Genomic DNA, 22,499 nt, shown 5'->3' on the forward strand with positions numbered 1-22,499 from the left:
CTTCTCAACAATGAAAAAGGCTATTTTGAGTGCCTACTGTGCTGCCAGAACCTTTAAGGGTGTGGAAGCTGAGGACTCGTTCTATCCTGTCAACAGTGGAGACAGGTTGAAAGTATACGTGACAGCAATTATGGAAAAACCATGAACAGCAGTCGGGAGGGACAGTACAATGTACAATGGTGGCCCTTGGTCAGGCAGACTTGCCACTGCTTGATCGTGTTTCTTAACTTGCCTGAAACTCATCTTCCACATCTGCGAGCCAGCTAATGCCCATCCCTGCCCCTAACGCTGCAGGACAGAAATCACTGAAGGAGTCTTGCACAGCATTTGGCACATAGTTAGATGACAACAAAAGGCCACTGTTGCAGAAGCCACCATCAAGGTCCCCACCGTCCTCCGTTTAGTGTGAGCTAGAATGCTACTGGCTCTCAGAGAAGAAAGTCATTCTGAAGACTTGCCCTTTTCCCCCACGATTCCACAACATGTTTCCATAAACATTTTTAAATACTAGGTACCCTCCTTTACCTCCCATGCGGATCCCACTTTTGATCCTGCAAAAGGATTTTATAAAAACTATTTAGAGAATTACCCTCTCCCAGACCCTTCTTCTGGGCTTCCAGAATTTGCAAACTGCCTTTTTGGAGGTTTGCACCCACCTCCCTGCACCCTCCACCTTCCTCCCTTTCTGGTCTATCCACAGAAGAGCTCCTCTTTCCTGTTTCTCGTGCTTTGGTGGAGCATAGGCCGTGTCCACCTCCCCCATGTCTGTGCTCCATCTCTCACCACAAGCGTGCCTCACCTGACCGGCCGGTGTAGCACTCATCTGCTCTTGGGCTCTGAGTCTGGAAAAGAGAAAATGCTCACACCAGCAGCTTGGAAGGAATGTGATCCCTGCTGCCACATGTCCTTGGTGTGCTGGCAGCCTCTCCTGGGCCTTGCAGAGACCATGTGTATCTTTTCATCGGAATGCCACCCCTAAAAATTATTTCTTCTGATTATAATATTAATGCATTCTTATTGTTGAGAAGTTAGAAAATTCAAAGGGGTATGCAGAGGAAAATAAAATTACCCATAGCTTTACAATCTGGTGGTAACTATTCTTGACACTTTGATGATTTTCCTTTTAGTCTTTTTTCCATGCAGACATAGATCTAATTCTTATATAATCAAATGCAGTACCTATTGCACAAAACTGATGTTATTCTACATTTGATCTTTAGTAAAATTTTTTTCATAATAAAAGTAATACCTGCGAATGTACAAATTTATTTATTCTAGAATTATTTATGTGATTATTTCCTGTGTAAGCACACACGCACGCACAAGGAGAAAGAGAGAGAGAAGATGAATCACATGTCATCTGTCCAGAAACAAACAGTTAACATTTAGCATTGTTTTTTTGTGGACTATTTTCTTAGTATTACTTTCTTAACCTTTTTTCTTTCTTTTATTTCTTCTTATTCCTTCTCACAAGAGACACAGATCTTTAGACATCCTCTTCTCTTTTATCACTTAGATGAAATCTGAGCAGTGGTCTCATGCAGGGACCTGAGTGCTAAGCCAGTTGGATAATTCATTTTAAGAGCAATTTAATTAGGGAATGACAGTTAAATATTATCAGGTTAGGAACAGTGAACTCTTATGGATAGGTATCACTATGCCTAACGGAGTCAAACCTCTTGTAGAATTCTGGCCTAATTTATGTAAGTATTTATTTCAGAAATATTTTGGAAATATCCTGTATATAGAGCATTAAGTTAAATACTTTGGAGGATACAAATATGAATTAGACCCTGTCACCGATCTCAGGAACTGTCTAATGAGAGAAAAATGTGTAGGAAAATCTTTACAGCACAGAGCAAAAAAGGATATTAAATGTTACAGAATACATGTCATAATTATATAAGTTCTTACAAAGGTGCAGGTAACTCTGACTTTTAAGACCAAGTAAAACTTACTGGAAGAGAAAGTACATTGTCTCAAAGAATAAGTAGAATATCAGTAGGGGAAAGTGTAGGCAAGGAATGACATGAACAAAGCAAAGATGTTAGGCAAGGCTGTGGTGTTTTCATGTATCCACGTGCCCTACTCTCCAGAATGGGTAAAAGCAAAGTGGGAAGTAGGACTAGAAAGGGAGATTGGCTGTCAGGCCTTAGGGCTCCCTGAATATTGTACCAAAGAGTTTGGATGATATACTCTATGTAAAGGGGGCACTTGAGGGTTTGAAGGCAACGACATAATGAGGTTGTATTTGAAGAAGATAATTCCGGCAAAAAAGTAGTAGAGAGAGACCGTTTCAAAGGCAATCGTACTATTGTAATTCTCAGAGTAGGAAATGGTAACAACCTGAACAGAAGGAAGTGGTAAAGCAAAGAGCCAGTGGAGGTCAGTGGTGGAAAAATCAAAATGACTAAAAGAAAAACTGAAGGTAGAAAAAATAAAGATGATCCTATTTTGGGTGATTCAAAGGATAGCATTCCCTTAACTGAGAGCGGGAACATGGGAGCAAACAATACATTTATAAGTAGTAAGATGATAAATTTAGCTTGGGTCATGTTGGGATCGAGGCAGCAATTAGATGTGTTCGGGGAGATTCTGTTACTCTGTTGCTAATAAACATTTGGTGCATGGTCAAAGAAATCAAAGCTACAGGTGTAGATTTGGAAGTCAGTCTAACTGAGGTGGTTGAGCCAATGAGTAAACTCAAGAAATGTTAGGCAAGTAAAAAGAGAAGAAAATATAGAACAAAATTTGTAAAATTTCAATAGTTAATAAGTTGGCAGAAAGGAAAAGTTGGCAAGTGAGGAAAACAGGACCAATGAATAAAAGAAGAACTCTAGAAAACACTTATTTACAAGCAGAAGATACTGGTTTTCTTCCTAGTGTTTCAAGACAGTATTTGTTAAACTTGTTTGACCCTCAGCTTTTCTCATCTGGAATACATATCCTGCAAGGATGGGTTTTAAAAGATAGTGAATGTGAAAGTGCTTTGGTAAACCATCAGACACACAAGTCTTAGGTCTTATAATTAGTGTCACAGAAGTGAGGAAAGTAGAGACTTCCAACAAGGCAGAAAGTAGTGTCAGATGCTACAGTTTCATAAGAATATTTATATTTAGCTCAGCTGGCTTGGCTTGTGATTTAAGGAAGTTAAGTCCGGAGTGAATCTGTTCTTTAATCACTTAGAACAGCATTTCCCAAAGTATGGAGCATGTGTCTCTGGTGGTATAGGAGAGAACTTTGGGTTTGACACAGACATCAGGCAGGACTGAATCACATAGTGAGAAAGGTGTTTTTTTGTTTGTCTTTTAATCTCCAGATTAATATTAAGGGAGTAAGTCTGAGTTGGGACAAATAAGTCTGTAGCATCTAACACTAGTTTCCCCTTTCAGTAAATGCCTTCAGGTTGTGAGCATTATTCAGTTAGAATTTAACAACATCATATTAACTTTAAATTACCATCTCTACTACCTTCTTATTTTGGCAGGGATACCAGTTTTCCAGTTGGGAGAGTGATATAAAGTTTCCTTTAAAAATAAGTTATTTTAGGGGCACCTGGGTGGCTCAGTCGTTAAGCGTCTGCCTTCAGCTCAGGTCATGATCCTAGGGTCCTGGGATCGAGCCCTGCATCAGGCTCCCTGCTCGACAGGAAGCCTGCTTCTCCCTCTCCCTCTGCTGCTCCCCTGCTTGTGTTTCCTCTCCCGCTGTCTCTCTCTCTGTCAAATAAATAAGTAAAATCTTAAAAAAAAAAAAAGATACCTTGTTAAAAAAAAGTAAGTTATTTTAAACAAAAAAAGTAATTGATTTTTTTAAATATTAAGTACATAATTGTAATAGGTGATATACAGTTACAACAAAACTGAGAAAATGGTATTCCAATAAGGGGAGTTTGGAAATTTTAGATTTACCAGAGCCCTTCCTTGTTCTGTTTCTTGGAGTGGCTACCTCAGTTCAAGCAGGTTAGAACGATGTAGGAAATTGTCCATCCTGGGACAGTGGTGGGCTGGTGGTGGTTGTCTTGGGTTCTAGACTTCTAGATTTAGACCCTGTTTTTCCCCTAACATGTTGGGTCAAGTTTTGAAACCCGTAGATTTTTCTAGAATTTTGTGTCTTCAGAAGTTAAAATGAGAGGGTTAGTTTTAAATGATTACTAGAGTTCCTTCCAGCAATAAAGTCTATGATTCTCTGAATGATTAGTAAATAAGCCTATGCTTTCAAATTGATAGAAGTTAGAAAAAATGTTTTTCCTCTGTAAGGCATCAGTATCATATGTCAATGCCAGAGGCTGTTTGCAGACTAACATCCACGGCGAGGAAAACATCAACAAATTCATTCTCTAATGATAATTCATATTCTACCTCATTTGCGAAGGACAGTTATTTCAAGAAGGAATCTCTGCTTTAGTTAAGGCGATTGATTAAAATTGAAAGTGAAATCGTAAATGAAAATCTGTTTCAATTTCCTGAGCCTACTGCTTTATGTCAATACCTCACTCTTAACTCAGTAGTTTCACTGCAGTCCTATATAATAAATTCAGAAAGCCCATGAATTCTGTTACTTGGTGTAGCAGCTCATTGGTAATAAGTCCTTATACGTAAGAAGATGTTTCTATTCATCTATTTACTAATATCTTTCCACCTTTTAAAATTTATTTCCCTTCAAAGGGAGGGCAGGTGAAGTATTTTCTAACTGGCTAAAAGTTCTCCTAAGTGTTATTGTGAATTAATGTAACTCTGCATCCCAAGTAACTCTTAAAAATAGAAGTATACCACCTATTTGGAATCTAACAATATGGCAACTTCCATCATCAAAAATACAGCTGAGGACCAGGTAGCAAATGAAACATGGATATTGAATGGGGATAGAAAAAACCACCCACGCCCATCTTGGGATCTAAAAAATTTGAGTTTATTACTTCCTTTAAAAAGTTTCCATATGAACAAGTTCTTCTCTATGATTAGGTAGGAAGTGTTTGTCCCAGTCATTTTCTGAACTGCATCGGTGTCACGTTTTGCTCTAACTTGCACTAACAAGGGTTATCTTTGTACAAGCAACTTAGCAATTATAGGATTGTGTTTTCACATCTGGAAAAAAAGGAAAATAATAACAATAATGATAATTTGGTCATTGATTTGATGAAATTAGTGTCTGTATGTAAATTCCTCAGCCATGTAGTAGATACTTCCTAGGTGCTCACCAAGTGTTAATTCCCAACATTGCAAAAAACACTTTGATCAGTTGAGATTAAACATCAGCGCTTGATTTTGGAAGATCATCTTTTACTGCCCTTCAGAGCCTCTTTCCTTCTTCTGTTCTCTATATAATAGTAAACTTGATTTCCTGATTTTGGTGCTTATAGATTAGAAGTGCAGATTAGAAGTTGTAAAGAACACCAGGAAAAAAAAGACAAGAAACTGAATAAAATAGAAATAACTTAAAAATTATAGTTATCTAAGGCCATTTAGTGCAGGGGAAAACAGTCCTTCATACCTTAGTAGTCACTAAGTAGGCTTTTCTATATTACGGCAAGATATAATAAGGAGTATTCCAAATGATGATCTTGATTCATCAAGGCTAAATTAAAGTGTATATACTTTGCTTATTTTAGAAAAAAATGCAATGGTTTTGGAAGAAATTAAATATGAAAAGGACAAAATTTTAAGTAAATACCTTTTTGTGTGCTTTTCTGGTTAAAACTTTAGCCCTCCAAAACACTCAGCCATGGAGATGAACTCAGTCTCCGGGGCTTCCACATATGCATGATCTTACTGAAATATCTTTCGTGTGTCTCCAGCAAATAAGCTAAGGCTCCACACATTGTACAGAAAGGGCTAGGCATTTCTAATTACTAAGTTGAAATAATTTTTATGCAGATGGCCTTTTCTTTATGTTTCAAAAAAGAGCATTTGACAGAAATTACTTGTGGACTTTCACAGTAGCAACTTTTCTCAGATTCTTTTCCCTGGGACTTGGTGTTAGGACTGTTTACCCAGGTGGGCCCCAACGGCTGACACCTTGATTCTCACGGTGTCACCTGTGGTTCTTTCATAGTGCCACCTGTAATTTTCTGGGCAAAACACTGGAATTGGGTCTGGTTTGCACATTAAAAAAAAAACAAAAAACTTTTTCTAAGTTATCCTCATAAGTTAGTATGAACCCAAGTGCTAATCCATTGTATACTGACTCAGTACCACAAATATTGCAGTAAATGACTGATAGGAGTCAAGAAGTGGGCAATTGCAGATACTGTAGAGAGAGAACGTGTAGAATCCAACACCATCAGAGGTCAACCAGTCAAATACCAGGGCTGGATTTTTCAAAGAACCAGATAATGCCGGTTTTACGACCATTAATAACATTTCAGTTATATAAACAAAGATAAGAGTAATAAAAAATAAATTCTGCTTCTCAGTGTAATCTGATTGCCAACAGGGTTCAGAAACGAACTTTCTCATTGTGCACGTGGCATTGCATAATGGACCAGTGATCATTCTGCAGCCCCCTCCCCAACCTTCCATTTCCCTTTTATGGACAGTCCTTAATTCTGCCAGATCTCTAAGCTATTCCAGGGAGGCAGTTTCTTTGGTTTCCCCTTTAAAGCTCTTTGATTGTGCCTCTGGTAGTTAATGCACCAAATGGTCTTTAGGGGTATTTCATACATGTGCTCTGCAGCTAATCAGAGTGCCTTGGCCCACTGATTTCCTACTTCTGTGTTTTCCACATGTTCAAGGGCTCAGTTCAAACGCCAGGCCCACCAACTTCTGGAAAGGCATGGTAGAGCTCAGCTCTGATTTGGTGTCTGCCTCAAACGGAGATTTTCCAAAGGATATCCTGTAGTAGATGAATCACTCCGTTAGGCCAGGTTCACTTTTCAAACCAGGAAGCAGAGTGCCTGCTGTGTGGGGAAACTCAGATAAAGTTGTTGCGACTGTGCTCGGAGCCCTTGTAAATATTGTTGTCAGTGTCTTTGATACAGGTTCCATCAAGATAGTATGTAAACACTAACAGGTTAATTACGTGTCTTAAAGCTGTGTTTATCGAGAGTTGATGGGAAGGCTGTGAAATGAGTCCTTTACATATCGCGGTGACAGTTTCCTCCCCAATGTCTTCCCCAGCTGATTACTCCTCATGCCATCCGTGTGCAGACCCCTCCTCGGCACATCCCTGGTGTTGTAGAAGTCACATTGTCCTACAAATCGAAACAGTTCTGCAAAGGGACACCGGGAAGATTCATTTACACAGGTAAGAACCACTGCAGATGATGGACCTTGGCCTTGTGGGGGTTTTACTTTATCTTGTATGTTCACGTGTGCATTTTATTTTAAAATCTAATTTCTAGGACCCTCTTGCTTGGTCCATTTCACTGTATGTATGACCAAATGTCTTGCTATTATTATTATCATCATTATTTTAATAATTCATCTGGGTGTCCGTGTTGAATGAGAGGATCAGTAGAAAAAATTGGTTGGATACTTAAAGAAGCAGCCTGAGAAATAAGGAAAGGGGGAAGGAGTGCTAGACAATTCAGAGTCTCTCTGGATGTTAAGCCCTCTGCGTTGGGGTTTATTTGCTTTATGGAGTACGGATGTGCTTTAATGAAAAGTACAACTTTCTTCTAGCCTGGTCATAGCTAGAAAATTGGTAGTTTCCTATTTCATTCTGGGTTGGTACTTTCTTCTCCCGTAAAGTGCATTTTGCCCTCCCCAAACAGCCTTGGCATACGGACCTGCCTTGCGGCAAGAAACTAGAGTTGCAGAGTGAAGGTGAATTGACCACCCCTCAGATGGAGAGAACCAGGCAGGTTCCCTGTGGAAATGCAAGGACATACACAGCCTAAGTGTCCAATGTGTACTTTAGTAGTTTAGGAGATCCTCAGATTGTAATGTGCTAGCCAAACCCCCACGGATCTTTTTATAATTCAGATTCTGATTCAGTAGCTCTGGGTAGGACCTGAGACTCTGCCTCTCTAACAAGCTCCCAGGGGAGGCTGATGATCTTGGTCCATGGACTGCACTGGGAATAGTGACATTCTTGGCCCTCTGCTTTACTACCTGTCATCCCTAGGTAGCTGTCTCCAGGAAACTGTCCCACGTTTCCTTCTTCAATCAGTAGAGGACCACAGGCCTGACTCAGTATAGAGCATATGTTGCTTTCACCTAGAGCAGTGAAGAGATAACTCTGTTAACATATCCTAATTATAACCATACAATTAAAGGGACAAGTTTTATTTTGCTGTGACATTTTAACTCAAAGCATCTTTCCTTTTGTATTTTAAAACTAGGAACAAAACCAACCATACTTGTTAGTCTCAATTTCTCTCTCTCTCTCTCTCCTTCTCTCTCAAAATTATAAAAACAATTAATGCATCCTGACCCTTGGAAATGCCTCCCAGCCCTTTAAACAAAATGCAGGTTTGGTGCCTGCCTGACGATTAGTTTTAGTTAATTGAAAATTATAGGATTGACCCAAGAGGAAAATTTTGTTTGCACTCCAATCACTTTTACAAATTAAGGAAAATTACCACAATTTTGTTTAGCTAAGGTTTCACACTGAGTTCAAGAAATTAGCTCAGCCATCCCAACAAAGTCAGCACTTTGTTAGTGAGCACTTGAAAAAATAATAGTCTATCTGGAGTTTTGTGGTGTATACAAACGAAGCATAGAGAAAGCTATGATGCTTTATAGAAGTAGGCCAAGTGTTTTTAATTAGGCTCATTGGTTCAGCGTAAGTTTTGAAGAACAATCAAACTAGCAGATTAGCTGTTTCTTTTAAAGCTAGGATTTCTTGCCATTCATTTTTCCCATGAGAACTTCCACATAGCACTATTTTTTTTTTTTTTACAAGCCTCATTATGGGCCTGCAGGAAAAGGACCAATTGAAACTTCTGATACTGTAACATTCCCCACCATCATTCCGATGGATGGGAGTTTTTCACAATGTTCCTCACTGAACTCGGTGTTCTGGAACATATTACAAAACCACAGAGGCCAAATGTTTTCTCTGAGGAGTTTGGACTCTGTTTTTGGCCAAAAACATTTAGGCCTTGCTGGCTGCTTATTTACTCTGCTATTAAGAACAAGAAAAAGGAGAAGAAAAAGAAAAAGAAGAAAATGCTTGTGTGGTGGGAGGTACAAGAGGTAATCAGGCATGATTCCGCTTTGGTGACAACATCCCTGCCCATTAATGGTTCCATTTTGTGGTCAGGTCTCATTTAGAAGAAATTATTTTTAATCAGTGTTCAACAAAATATCCCCTTGAGCCACCTGGCCATAAAAGTTAAAAAAAAAAATCATCCCCACTAAATTACTTAAGTTCTCAAAAGAAAATAGCTAGGGACCCATTATGATTGGAATTTTTTTAACCATTAAGAAAAATTGCCATCAATTTAAGAAATCACATCTTGGAAAACCTGTATCATACAGGAATTAGGATCAAAGATAAAAGCGACAGATTTGCAAGTCTAGCAAAGTAGTTAGGGTTAAGAGAGAGAAATCCTGGGTGTGCATGCACGTGTGTACGTGTGCAGGAAATTTAAAGTCTGAAAAAATGCTTCTTCTGATCTTGCCTTAAACTGTGGGAAATAGACAAGAAGACGTAGTCTTTCAAGTATTTTAGGAGAGAGTTTAACTTCTCTCCGTGTTGGAGAAATACAATTTTGAAGAAATGAGCACAGAAACTTCTCCACTGATAGAGTTGGCTATTAGCTTGCTGTGACATTACATCATTTCTAACAAAGGGGAATCTCTGTTAATTGGTGAACTACACATGGCCTCTTGATTAGCATTAAATGCCCCTACCCAGGGTCACTTGTTCATGGCTGGTGCTTCTGATTTACTCAGTTTACCTCTATGCTTCTCACCACTTACCAACCAAGGCAGAGATGGGTCATAAAACCTTTCTGTTCTTTCTTTCTTTATATATATATATATATAAATATATATATATATTTATATATATATATTTTATTATGTTATGCTAATCACCATGCATTACATCATTAGTTTTTGATGTAGTGTTCCATGATTCATTGTTTGCGTAGTATAACACCCAGTGCTCCATTCAGTACGTGCCCTCTTTAATACCCATATCCAAACAACCACTCAGGTCGTCATAAATGGGCAGTCATCCTTTTCTGTCTGCCCACAGAAGCTCCCACTTCATTTTCTTTAACTTCCATAGCATTTCAGGATATGAAGCTTGATTTTCCGGACAGGCTGAGCCAACCTCCTGTTTCTTAGTGGAATGTCACTTGGAATTTTTCCCTTAAAAAAAAAAAAAGGGAAATATCCAGGGACTGAAAACTCACAGCCCCAACTTAAGCACTGTTGCAGTTTTCTGAGTGTGTGAGGGAGTTTGGGTGTGTATATGTAGAAGTCTCTAAAAATCCATAATTGTTTAAAAAAAAAAAACTGAGACAGGAACAGCATGGCCTAATCTATGCAAATAAAGGCAGACTTTTTGGGGAGGGCGGAAAGAATTTGACTAAACACAGATTGCCTCCAAGCTGGCTCCACTTGTAAGGAGTGGGAACGCTGCTCTCCATCATCGATTCTTCAGATCAGGGACACAGGAGGCATTCTCAGCCGCCAGATGTGCACGTCTCTGTGTTTGCCCAATCAGTAAGGGAGCAAAGTGAATCCCAACTTGATCAGAACAAATAGTACTTCCCAGATCTTATTTCTTGTGTCCAGTTATTTTTATGTAAATTCGGGGGCAAAGTTGACTTTAAATTTTAAATAATGTTTCCTGACAGAAGGCAGCAAAACCCCTTTCTAATGACAGGACTGTTTTCAAACCCCTCTCCTGGTGTCTGATCCGTCAGTCCTACAGGAAGTAAATCCACCATAAACTCCCAGTGCCATAGAAAGAGGTCTCCCCAATACCTTTGTTCGTCTCCCAGCTTGTTTTCCTGCAGTTGTCACATCTTTAGGTGAGGTGGATCTTTTAGAATTGTGATCTCTCCCACTAAGCTTTAAGTAACCTTGGGAGCTGATAAAGGACTCTAAGGAGGCTTTAGATGCTTCTTCAAAGTTCTAGAATTGGTTTCCCTGATAAGAAGTGGCCAAATCCAGTTTTACATCATGGCAGTTCTTCCTCCACTGGAAAGGTTGCTACCTTTGGAGAGACTGTGACTGGGAGAGTAAGCCACCAGGATGGTGTCTGACTAGCTCAGGTGTGCACGGAGAGCTGTGGATGCCTGCCCGCCCTCAAGCTGGTGAAGGCCCCAGTGAATGATCACATCACAGTTCAGACTGTGGTTAGGCCACTTCTCAGATCATTCTATCACCAGGTTCCGCTGTTCTAAGGATTTTTCACCAAATTTCCTGCCCTTGGGGAAGAACTAACTCAAATTTCTGTTAGTCTCAGAATTAACTTTGAAACGAAAATTCTTCCTGGAAATACTTCCTGTATGTACCTCATGCCTAAAACAACTTTGCATGTAGGAGGGGCCACCTTGGCTGAATGTGCTCTGTGGGACTTGATGACATGTACCATGTCTTTCAAGTTTTCCTTTTTTTCTCACTTTCCTTTTGTTTTCTCCTTCTTCCCTTTTTCTTCCTTCATCCCCCCACCTCCTTTTCTTTTCTCCTCCCATTCTTTCCTCTCTCACTCCCAAGGAGACAATATGACCTAATGATTAAGGGCTTGGGCTCAAGAGGTGATGGGTGTAGATGGAATGCTCAGCTCTTCCACTTACTATGGAGGTTATTTTGGGGACATCATGTGATGGCTCTGAACCACAGTTGCCTATTCTTTACAAGGGAATAATCCCTTGCTGGGGTTTTTTCAGTATCAGGGAAATATATGTAAAGCACTTTTTATGAGCTAGTATGAGCACCAGCCAGATACTAGTGGTTTCCATTAATAAATGATGGCCATTATTATTATTCATTAATTCATTCATTCGTTGCTGAGTCCCTACCATGATGTAAATATTCTACGTGTATTGTTTATCTTCACCATCATTTCCTAGAGGTCTAAGAAATGTCCTGTAGGATTTTTAGTAAGAAAATTGTAGACATCCATAAATAAAAGAAACAAGTAACACCAATCAACTGCAAATAAAAAGAGTGAAGTATGAATAAGGTAGCAAGAAAAAGAGATTTATAAATACTGATATAACTATTTTGATGTAATAAATACTTTCTCAGGAATAGCCTCAAACAATAAATATTTTAATAAGGCAGGCCTGATTTATAAAGTTCTCTGGTGCTGATTTTTCAGGAAAAACACACACGTGTCTTCTTGTTTCCATTCAAATTTCAGCCCTTCCTCTGGAGGCCATAGTAACATGGGTGCAGTCCATCACCAGCCTCTTCAACAAAGGTGTTTGGGTTATAATTCAATTCCAGGTTCAAAAGTTTCAAGACCAGAAACCTCTGTTTCTAGTTCTTGAAAACCTCCTCCACAAAGAGGGCTGCCACCATGGGGATAAACAAAGTCATCAGTTGTAAGGCAAAGTAAAGAGTTCGTACTAATGAATCTCATGTTTGTCAGCCTCTTCTTATACTAATTAATTGTCAGGTTAGGCTTCTGAAAAGCCACAGTCATAACATTACCCTGCATAGAAAGCTTCCCCTTTTGCCCACTGTATATGAGATATGGCCCAACCCCTATGCTTGGCTAACTTCACGGCTTCCTGTGCAGTCCGCTTCACTCAAGCCAGTCTCCTCATTAGGCCGCAAGCTCACTTCATATTTAGCAATTCTGGACATGGTAATTCCCCTGTAAGATCAGGCTCAAACTCTGTTTCCCCTCTGACGTGTTTTCTAGCCACTTTAGTATAGTGGGCAGAGCACTGGGCTGAGAACAAGGAAGCCTGGTAGCCCCAGCTCTGCTGCTAACTGGCTGTGAGTTGTGGGACACATTGCTTCCATGGTCTACATTCTAGTTTCTTCAATGTAAAATGAGCCAATTGCACTAGGTGACTTTGATGTTCCCTATGGCTCATCTTGATTGACTAGAAGAGTTTATATCCTTGGATCTCTTTTGTTGCATGTGCTTAGGCCATTCACTTATTATTCACTTCCTTATGCCTTCAGATCTCTTGTTCTATTCTTAAATATGCAAATCACAAAAAGTCCACATGCTCTATAAGGAAAGAGTTATCCTTCCCTGATCTTATATTATTTTGTACACGGTGTTGAAGCAACTTGACTCAGTATCTTACTTGCAATAGATGTTCTCTAATAATTGATTGACACATTGCCCAGGATCAATGGGTCCTCATTGATTTTTGTGCTCTGGATGACATGGAATGTAAATAAGAGCTGTTAATTAAGAATCTATCCCCTTTCACTTGAAGTTTTACACACAGGAGAACATAGTAGTGGGGTTTCTGTTAAAAAAAATATGGGTTGGATCTGTATCATAAAAATTCTTCATTTTCTCGCATGTAAAATGGGAATATTTTAATAGTACCTACCTATGTCTAAGAAATAAATGGATCAATATAGGTAATGCAGTGCTGATTGTACGTGGTACAGTGTGAGTGCTCCCTAAAAGCAAACTCAAAGAGAGAGAAGCAGATAATAAGAATATTTTCAAAAATCATTAGAGCAAATTTTGGTTGGTGTTAAATATGTGTCAGCTTTCATCATGATTAAAGAAATTGTTTCTTTCTAGTCAGTAGAATAGGAATCAAAAGGTCTGGGTTCTAATTACTAGTACTTCCTTCTGTTCATTCATTTGGCTTATAAATATTTGTGGATTTCCTGTTCCATTCTAGACAATGTTCTAAACCATTTTGGGCAATATTCTAAAACAGCATTGAGCAAAACAAGACATGGTCCCTGTTCTCATTGATCTTATGGTCTACAAGGGAATGTAAATGTTTATAAGTTTACTGTTTCAAATTTGGTGAGTGTCCAAAAAGATAGGAACTGAGTTCCAAAAAGCATATAAAAAAAAGGTACCCCAACCAGTCTGTTAGAGATATTTTTCCTCAGGAAATGATGAGCTGAGGTTTGAAGGATGATTAAGAGTTAGCCTGGCAATAGGTGGAGGGTGGGAGAAGGGTGGGGTTAGAGAAAGAGAATGAGTGTTCCAGCATAGAGGCTGTGTAAAAAGGCATTGAATGGGAGCAAATGTGGCATCTTGGAAGGCTGGAAAAATTCTAGCAAGGCTGCAAAATTAAGAGAGAGGTGAATGGTGACAAAGAACACTGGAGAAGTGAGCAGGGACAAGTTTGTGTGAAGTCTTATAAGCCATGGGGAGGAGTTTAGTTGTCATCTTAAGAGCAATGGGCAGTCTTTGAAGTGTCAGAAAGGACAATGGACGTGACTAGATTTGCATCTGGGAAAAAAACAAAAGCAAAAATCTCTGGCTGGCTGGCACATTGAAACCCAGCATGGATATTGGAAGACCAGTTAGGAGGTCATTGCAGTGGTCTGGGAGAGAGATTTGGTGGCTTTGATTCAGGTGGTAATGGGTGGAGATGGAATGAAGTGACAGAATTCAAGAGGTATTGAAGAGGAAATAGACAGGACCTGGAGCTGGGTTGGACAGAGGGGTGAGGGAGAGAGAGGACTTAAGGCTACCAGGCCTTTGGCTTCTTCAGCCTAATGGATGAAGGGGCCATTCTTCCTCTGAGCATCCCCAGGGTCTTGTGAGTGTCAGTGAAAGAAAGAATGGGCATGAAAATGTTCTGTCAAGGGTAATGTTCTACCCGTATGTTAATTGTTAGGAAGACAGGCCTAAGCAAACTCAGGAAGAATCAGGAAAGGAAGGCAAGAGTGTGTTTTCTCTTCCATCAGATTGTTTTCACTTAGGATTCAGCTGAGAGAGGGCTGTGTAATGAACACTTGACTAGCAGTTCTGCCTTAGCGGTGTCCTAATTGGAAAAGATTCAAGAAGAAAGAAAAATTAACAGGCTGCTCCTGTCCACATGTCTTGAATATTACTCCAAATGAGCCATTTACACACAAAGAAAAGAATTCAAGGCAGAGAGAATATTTATTCTTTTTGCTTTTGCGATCCAAAGGGCAAATCTCAAGCCTCTTCTCCTCAGCTGAAGGGAGTTTTTTCACAAAATGTGATTGCTCCTGATATGTTGATGTGATTGGTGATCCCGAACCCTCTGGCGTTTGTAAAGTTAAACACTCTTGGTGCCATAACGGGGACAACAGCAACAAGAATCACTAAAAGTACCCATTGTACTTCTGTGACATCTATAAAATGAAAGCCGTTTCTGCAAAGAATAAAGCTGGTCTGAAGGAAGCATATTATTTTGCATATTTTATGTACATACTTTCCAAGAAATATGACCTTTATTTCCTATTTGGAGTGGAGTGTAATCAGGACTTGAGTAGCTAGTGTAACAGGATCATTAAAAAGGATATTTTCACTGACATTAGAGGTCTAAATGGCCACTGGGCCTTATATACAACCTTGGCTTTTTCCTGTCTACCCAGAGTTAATAAGTGATAAGGCCGGGAGAGAGATAAATCACAGAAATCCCTGTCCAAAGAAAACATATTGACTACAGCCAGGCAAATAACAGACCATAACCAACGGTCCCATTCATCATTCATGTAATAGGGATATAAAGTATTTCCTACCAATGAAACCATATAGAAGGAAAAGGCAGATAAGCTTCCCCAATCTTAGGCATGTATTTGGTTATTAAGGGACATGAACTATTTGTCACATGGCTTTAATCTTTAAGATGTGTTGCCATTTCCAAACTATAAATTTCTGGTGGAGGATTAGAAAGCTATTAACAATAAAGGTAGGAACTGAGCTTTATATGTATTCTTGCCAACATAATGCAACACTATAAAGTCTTGAACCTCTAATCTATTTAGTTTGATTTGGTTTTCAAAGCCAATAAACTATTTGGAGGTCTTCAAGGCTTTTGTTTTTGTTTTTATCCAGCATCACGATAAATTAACCCTTCAGTTTTTTAACTATGTATGTTGAAACTTTCTCTAATATCCTGGGGGGTAGAGTGGGTAACTAATTTTTTTTTTTAAGATTTTATTTATTTATTTGACACACAGAGAGAGAGATCACAAGTAGGCAGACAGGCAGAGGGAGAGGGAGAGGCAGGCTCCCTGCTGAGCACAGAGCCCCGATATGGGGCTCGATCCCAGGATGCTGGGATCATGACCCGAGCTGAAGGCAGACGCTTAACTGACTGAGCCACCAGGTGCCCCCTTTTTCTCCTTTTCTAAGGTTTACTCCAAATGTTTGGTGGAGGGTTATTTTCTTTCTTTCTTTTTTTTTTTTTTTTTTGGTGCATGTTTGCCATGGTGTGGATGCTAGTCTTTCTGTTCATTGTTAACTAAGTGACGTGGCACCCACTAGAGCGCTAAAACTTGTTTTTCTTTGTTGCAATGTAGTACATACTGATTTCAGATAATTTCAAAAGTATCAATTGAAAAATTATTAAAATAATATTAAAATTGCTGCCATTTCTACCAGTTTTTAAACCATTAAACACTCAATAAATGTTAGCTGTTAATATTTTTAATGGCATATGTCTTTCTTCTTCGTATGCATGTATTTGCCTCATTACCAAAATAGGGTGAGACCTCACATCATATTGTGTGATTTGTTTTTTCACTTAGCAATATGTAGGAAACATATGTAAGAAACAATAGGTGTTATAAATTTAAAACAATTTTTAGTCTTTAATAATCATTCCACGTCTTAGTAGAATCTTGGTGGAATCTTATTCCATAATCTCATCTTGCTGTAGCATAGGTACCTTGAATTTGTGTTCTGGTGGTCTCCTTTTGTTCCTGAAAGCCTCCAGCACAGATCAGTAGTCCTATACCCACATTCCTTGGGGTACACTTTGGTTGGGACTCATCAACCAACCCCACATAAGTGAGTGCACATGCTCCAAGGGCCTCACATCTCAGACGGCCTGATGTCTCAGAGGTTGGTTCCAGGTCCCAAATGCACATTCAGCTACAGAATGTAGAGCTGTTTGTTTTCAACTTGAACCATGCTGGGGGTCGATGAGTTCCATAAATTTTTCCCCTTGCCATGTGAAGCAGTTCCATACTTTCCATACTAAAAATGGGAACTCATGTAAGAGGCTTAACATTTCTGAAAATGAATCAAGTCCAAAATTAAAACAATTAGGTAGGAAGTTTAGGTCCCTCCCTGCAACCCCCCTCCCCAGGATAGCAACATTCCCTGCTAGAGTTTTGAACTCTTCTTTTCTCTCTTCTCTCTGCTGGTTTTCCACCCCAGTGGGCTTCTGACAACCTTTCTTCTGTTTTGTCTTATCATCCCCTCCTTTTCCACACTTTTTTTTTTTTTTACACTGTCTTCTCTTTCAATCTTCTTCCTCTTTGTGTTACTGAAATGTAAAACATTCCACCCCCGCCCTGACAATCTGTATGAGGCTGGCTCTATTATTAGCCCATTTTATAAGAAAACTTAATGAGGTAAAGTGACTTCCCCAGGGTAATGTAGCTGATAAAAGGAGGAGCCAGGATTTGCACCGTGGTTGAGGGAAACCAGAGCCTGCAAAGTGGTAAACCTCCTGGGGTGCTACTTTAGCTCATTCATTTTTGGAATTTTGTGATTCCCTCAAATTTGATTGTTGGTGTTGGGAGACAGTGGGTATTTCTAGGACATGTGAGGTCTGACAGGAATCGAAGCTATATATATGTGTGTATGTATGTGTGTGTATATATATAGATATGATTTTATTTAATTAATTAATTAATTAATTAATTAATTTTTTTGAGAGAGAGAGAGAGGGGAGGAGGGGCCTAGGGAGAGGGAGAGAGAAAATCCCAAGCAGACTCCCTCTTGAGCCCCGAGCCCCACATGGGGTTCAATCTCATGACCCTGAGATCATGACCTGAGCCAAAATCCAGAGTTGGAGGTTCAACTGACTGAGCCACCCAGGAGCCCACCCCCCTTTTTTTTTAGAGAGAGAGAGAGAGAGAGAGGAAGCCTTCCATATTTTAAACAAGTCCTATCATTATGAATATAATGCACACTCATACAGAAAATTTTAAAAACACAGAAAGTATGAAGAGATCCATTATCCCATCCGTCAGAAACAATCATTAATATTTTTTAGTCTTCTAATATTTTTTTTGTTACTCTTGTGAATTTTTACCAGAGTGAATCACAACATGTTTATATAATTTTGCATCCTTCTTTTAATTTAAATGGTAAAGTAAACATTTCCTCTGCTAATTCCAATTCTTCCTAAGTGCATTTTATCAGGTATATAATAGTCCATTTTGTGGCTGCATCATAATTTAGTCAGTCCCCTGTTGTTGGATAGCCACATCTTTTCTTTCATAGGACTTTTAACATTATATATGCCAGAGTAGAACATGATCTTGAATGTAAGGCATTCCCCCATTTTCCTAACAAAAAGTTTTTCAGTTTTAGGAATAAGTGAACTGTATATATTTGTAGATACTAATGAATTATCAAATGTCTACTTACAATATTTCACACATTAATTTATTTATACATGCGTATTTAAAATCACACATAATTTACAGCATTTACAAATATAACTTTTTCCACTTTGAGGTTTATACTTTAAACTTTGACATCAGCATTTTTGTTTGTTTTTATCAAAACCAGAGTCATTTTAAATCCCATCATATTCTACTCTAAGTTGTTTGAGACACAGCTCTTTTTAAATCTGCACATCATGCTTTCACTGGAAATTTTATCCTAAGCCATAAGTAACTGTTTGCTATATTAAAATCATTTAAATCTCCAAAGATAACCACTTTCAGCTACGTTTTAAAAACTGATCCTTAAAGGGCTTGTTTTGAGGAATATTTGCCATACTGAAAGGCCAATCTGCTAGCAAAATTACCGAATTTATGCTAATTTTCTATTTCTCCTTTTTGTTTTGACTAACTTCTTTAGGTGACCTCTATACCCATCCCGAAACTGCCATCGCTTATGGTTGTTTCATGCCCCAAGCAGCACTTAGTTTAAAATAACATAATTGGAAAAGAACCTTATCATAAGAGAGACTTTAAAATTACTGAAGTCCATCCCAAGGGAACTATTTTTTGAGAGGAGTATTCTCTCCATCTATTTCACCACTTTCCTGTTGGTGGGTCATATGTCATGGGTGATCCTTGGTACAAATCGGATACCAAACCACATAGTATTTCTGATTTGGATAAAGTATGCTCACACTTTTAGGTGGACCTCCTATTATTAAAGGTTCTGAATGTGCAGGTGGAAACCATCCCATTCATGTCAGGTTGAAGAATCTCTGCCCAAACTTCTCAGTGGTGAGGAGGTAGACAGAAACTGGGACTCCCTAAATTGAAGGCAGAAACCACAACAGAAGAGCAGACTTCTTGTGTCCTCTGTTCTTCAGCCTCCAAATGTAAATGTTCATCTTTTTCTTGTTAATGTTAACTATGGTTCACTTCTTTACATCTTGGGTGGGAGACCTGACCTGCTGGGCAGAGCCACCTGGGATCAGCCTCCTGGTTTGGGTCCAGAAGTCCCACTGCCCAGTTAATGTGAAGTTAACTTAGATCTTTGTTTAATGCCAAAAATATATTCACATGTAAATATCTGCAAAGAATAAGGCCTTCCCAGTGATTCTTCATATGTATATTGTTTCCTTTTAGTGTTAACTGATTTTTAAAACATTCACTGAGACCCAGCTGCCCATTTGAGGTTATTGGGAGGTTTAGGTGGAGAAAAGTGTCTCTGGAGGATTGGTTCTGAACAAGGTTATAGGTCTGTATTTCTCCAGTTTCTTCAAGACTAGAAAAATGAAACATTTGCACTGGCTAACTCAGAAGATATAGGAGTATCATCTAAAAGTTGAAAATTAAATTTATAAAATTATTAGCATCAAAGCTATAAAATTATGTGACTTGTCAGAAAGTTATATGTCAGGGCCAAAGTACAGGCTTGGTTACTGAGCCCTGCATGCCTCAGCTTTGTCTTAGGTCTGTGTCATTAAGTCAATTTAACTTCAGTGCAGTTTTTACAGTTGACCAAGCCTTTTCCATTCAGTTCTTTTTTTGTTAACCTGTGAGGTAGGAAGGACAGATATTTTTAGCTTCATTATTACTGTGAAAATTGAGGTTTAGAGAGAGGTGAAGTGGTATATTTAAAGTCATTTAGGTCACCTGGTGATGGATCTGATATCAGATTTATATTACTCCAAATGATTGGTTATACTATATGGTATCTCATATTTTTGTATCTACAAAATGGACTCATACTACTTTTACTCTATTTTTTCTTTCTTTTTTTAGCTTTCTAGGGACATAATTCACTAATTAGATTGGGGGCTTCTAGAATTTTAGGCTGCCTTTTTAGCAATGACAAGTTAATTACATGCGTTTTATATGTAGCACTTACCATCAGCTAATATGATCATTTCTTTGTTTACTTGTGTATAGTCTGTGTCTCTCACTAGAATATAAACTCCATGAAGGCAGGATCCTTGTCTGTCTTGTTCACCACTGTATTCCAGTGCCTAGTACTGTACCTAGCACAGAGTGGGAAAGCTCAATAAATATTAGTCAAATAAATGAATGGAAGAACCTATGAAGGAATGACTGAGAAACTGGCCATAGATTTATGGTATGTGAGCCTTAAAGATGACCTAGTTAACCCAAGTTGTTGGCTTCTTCATAGATGAGGAAAACTAGGCTTACAGAGTTGAAAAGACTTAGCTAAAGTCAGTCAGCTGGTAGTAGATCTTTATACCAGTGTCCTTTTCTTTGGCCTGTCAACCGAGAGCTTATCTCCACCCTGTGTACATTTCCCTTAGGCTCATTTAGTTGTAAAGAAACTGTATGACTCTAGATCTCAGGAATCAAGACAGATCCCAGTTTGAATCCTGGCTCAGTCGATTTCTAGCTAGTTTCTTAACCAATCTGAGACTCCATTTCTGCATTGTGAAATAGGGATTATATCTCATAGGATTGCTGTGAGGATTCAAATAGATAATGCATATGAAAAGCTTAGCACAGTGCATGGCATCTAGTAAGTGCTCAATTAGTGGTAGATCTTACCAAAAACATATCTGAGAGAACAGATTCCTGTAAGTCTGAATTTTAGAGATGGAAAGGCCCTCGGAAATAGCCTGGGCCAATTTTCTGATTTTGTAGAGGAGGCAGCTGAGGCTCTGAAGAAGGAAGAACCTTTCCCAAACCAACACATGATTGAGTTGCATATATAACCAGAACAAATCACGTAAAATGGACTTACTAATTATTTTGTGAGTTGCCTTCCATATTTGCAAATATTTAAAGGCATCCCAGTTTTGAATATATGTGAAAATCATTCAACAAACATCACCATGGTCATATGGCAGGCTCTTTTTGAATTCTTTAAGGTCATTAACCTTTGAGTACACTCCCAAGAAAAAGGTAGATAGTAGAGTGTGTTTAATTCCTTGGGTGTCCAATATATGATCAGTTTTTTTTTTTTAAGTGTCACAGACATCATTGTTCTGATCTGTTTGTTTACATCCTCGTCTTTCTGTTGACAAAAGAAGAAAGAGCTTTTCTCCACCTCCAAGTATATCAAAGTCTCACAGAAGAGTTAAGTGCCACTTCCACCATTGGCAAAGTGGAGTCATGCAATTTAAGGGCATTTTCTTCAGCCTTTCTTTTTGTGACAGCCCAGTGTTAACTGAAACATCTGTCAGACACCGGAAAGCTGTTGGGAGACCTCATTGGGACTAGAGGGTCATTTTTCCAAGGTCTAGATCAGGGAGGGACTTGGTGGGGTCCACCTGAATGCATTGTCCACTGCCACACTCTACTGTCTATGGGAATTTATGGGAATGTTCACTTCTAGCCACAGGGCATCTGTGGAACCTCCCATTTTGACTTTAAATCTCAGTTCCCTAAGGTCCTTGAAGCGATAAGATGTGCTGGGCTTTGTCACATTTAGTGATCTGCTTAGTGGGTTGCGAGGCAAAATCATCATCATGAGGCTCAATGAGAGAGAGAGATTTGCAAGATGGTAGCAATCAGAGACAAGATTAAAACCTTCTTGGAAAGAGATCTCTGCTGTGCGCCTGGCACAGTGAGGAGTTTTGGTTACTTTTTGCTGCCTGGCTGGCTGACAATGAATGAATGGATGAATGCATGAATTGTTGTCAGATGTGTCCTGCAGTAATCAGTGAGGAGGGTATCACTGTATCAATAGCATACCCTAGTTCATTAAAAAAAAAAGGCCAGCTTGTATAAGGGCATTCTGCTCTAAACCTTTGCTTGGGGCTTCTGTTAGGATCCAAATAGATTTTTCTTCAGGCCTTCCTAAAAAGACACTCAACTGTTGGTGAAAAGCAAAAACGGGCCAGATGTCCATTGCTGCTAAATGTAATGAGTAGAGTAAAATGTAAAATATATTAATTCCACTTTCTTAAGTACAGCTAATTAAGGGTGGCTCATTTAAAAACAGACCTAATTTAATCCACTAATATAAGTATTCAATTAAAGTTGTTCCCACTGCTTTCTTCTCCTCAGAATACTTTTTCATATACTTATATATGATGCATTCATGGTGTG

At 38.9% G+C, this 22,499-nt stretch overlaps 1 protein-coding gene across 6 annotated transcripts in view; it reads left to right on the forward strand.

Moving 5' to 3' along the window:
* The window catches only part of EBF1 (EBF transcription factor 1), a 397,553-nt gene that overhangs the window by 309,746 nt on the left and 65,308 nt on the right, over positions 1-22,499 (forward strand). For all 6 annotated transcript variants that reach the window (XM_045901995.3, XM_045902000.3, XM_045902007.3 and 3 more), the window contains one exon: positions 7,116-7,242. In XM_045901995.3, the coding sequence (XP_045757951.1) occupies positions 7,116-7,242 (127 nt within the window). The remainder of the gene's footprint in view (positions 1-7,115; positions 7,243-22,499) is intronic.

The sequence above is a fragment of the Mirounga angustirostris genome, unplaced genomic scaffold, assembly GCF_029215605.1.
Source record: "Mirounga angustirostris isolate CCGP_5_RB_7025 unplaced genomic scaffold, mMirAng1.0.hap1 SCAF_7, whole genome shotgun sequence".
Lineage (NCBI taxonomy): Eukaryota > Metazoa > Chordata > Mammalia > Carnivora > Phocidae > Mirounga > Mirounga angustirostris.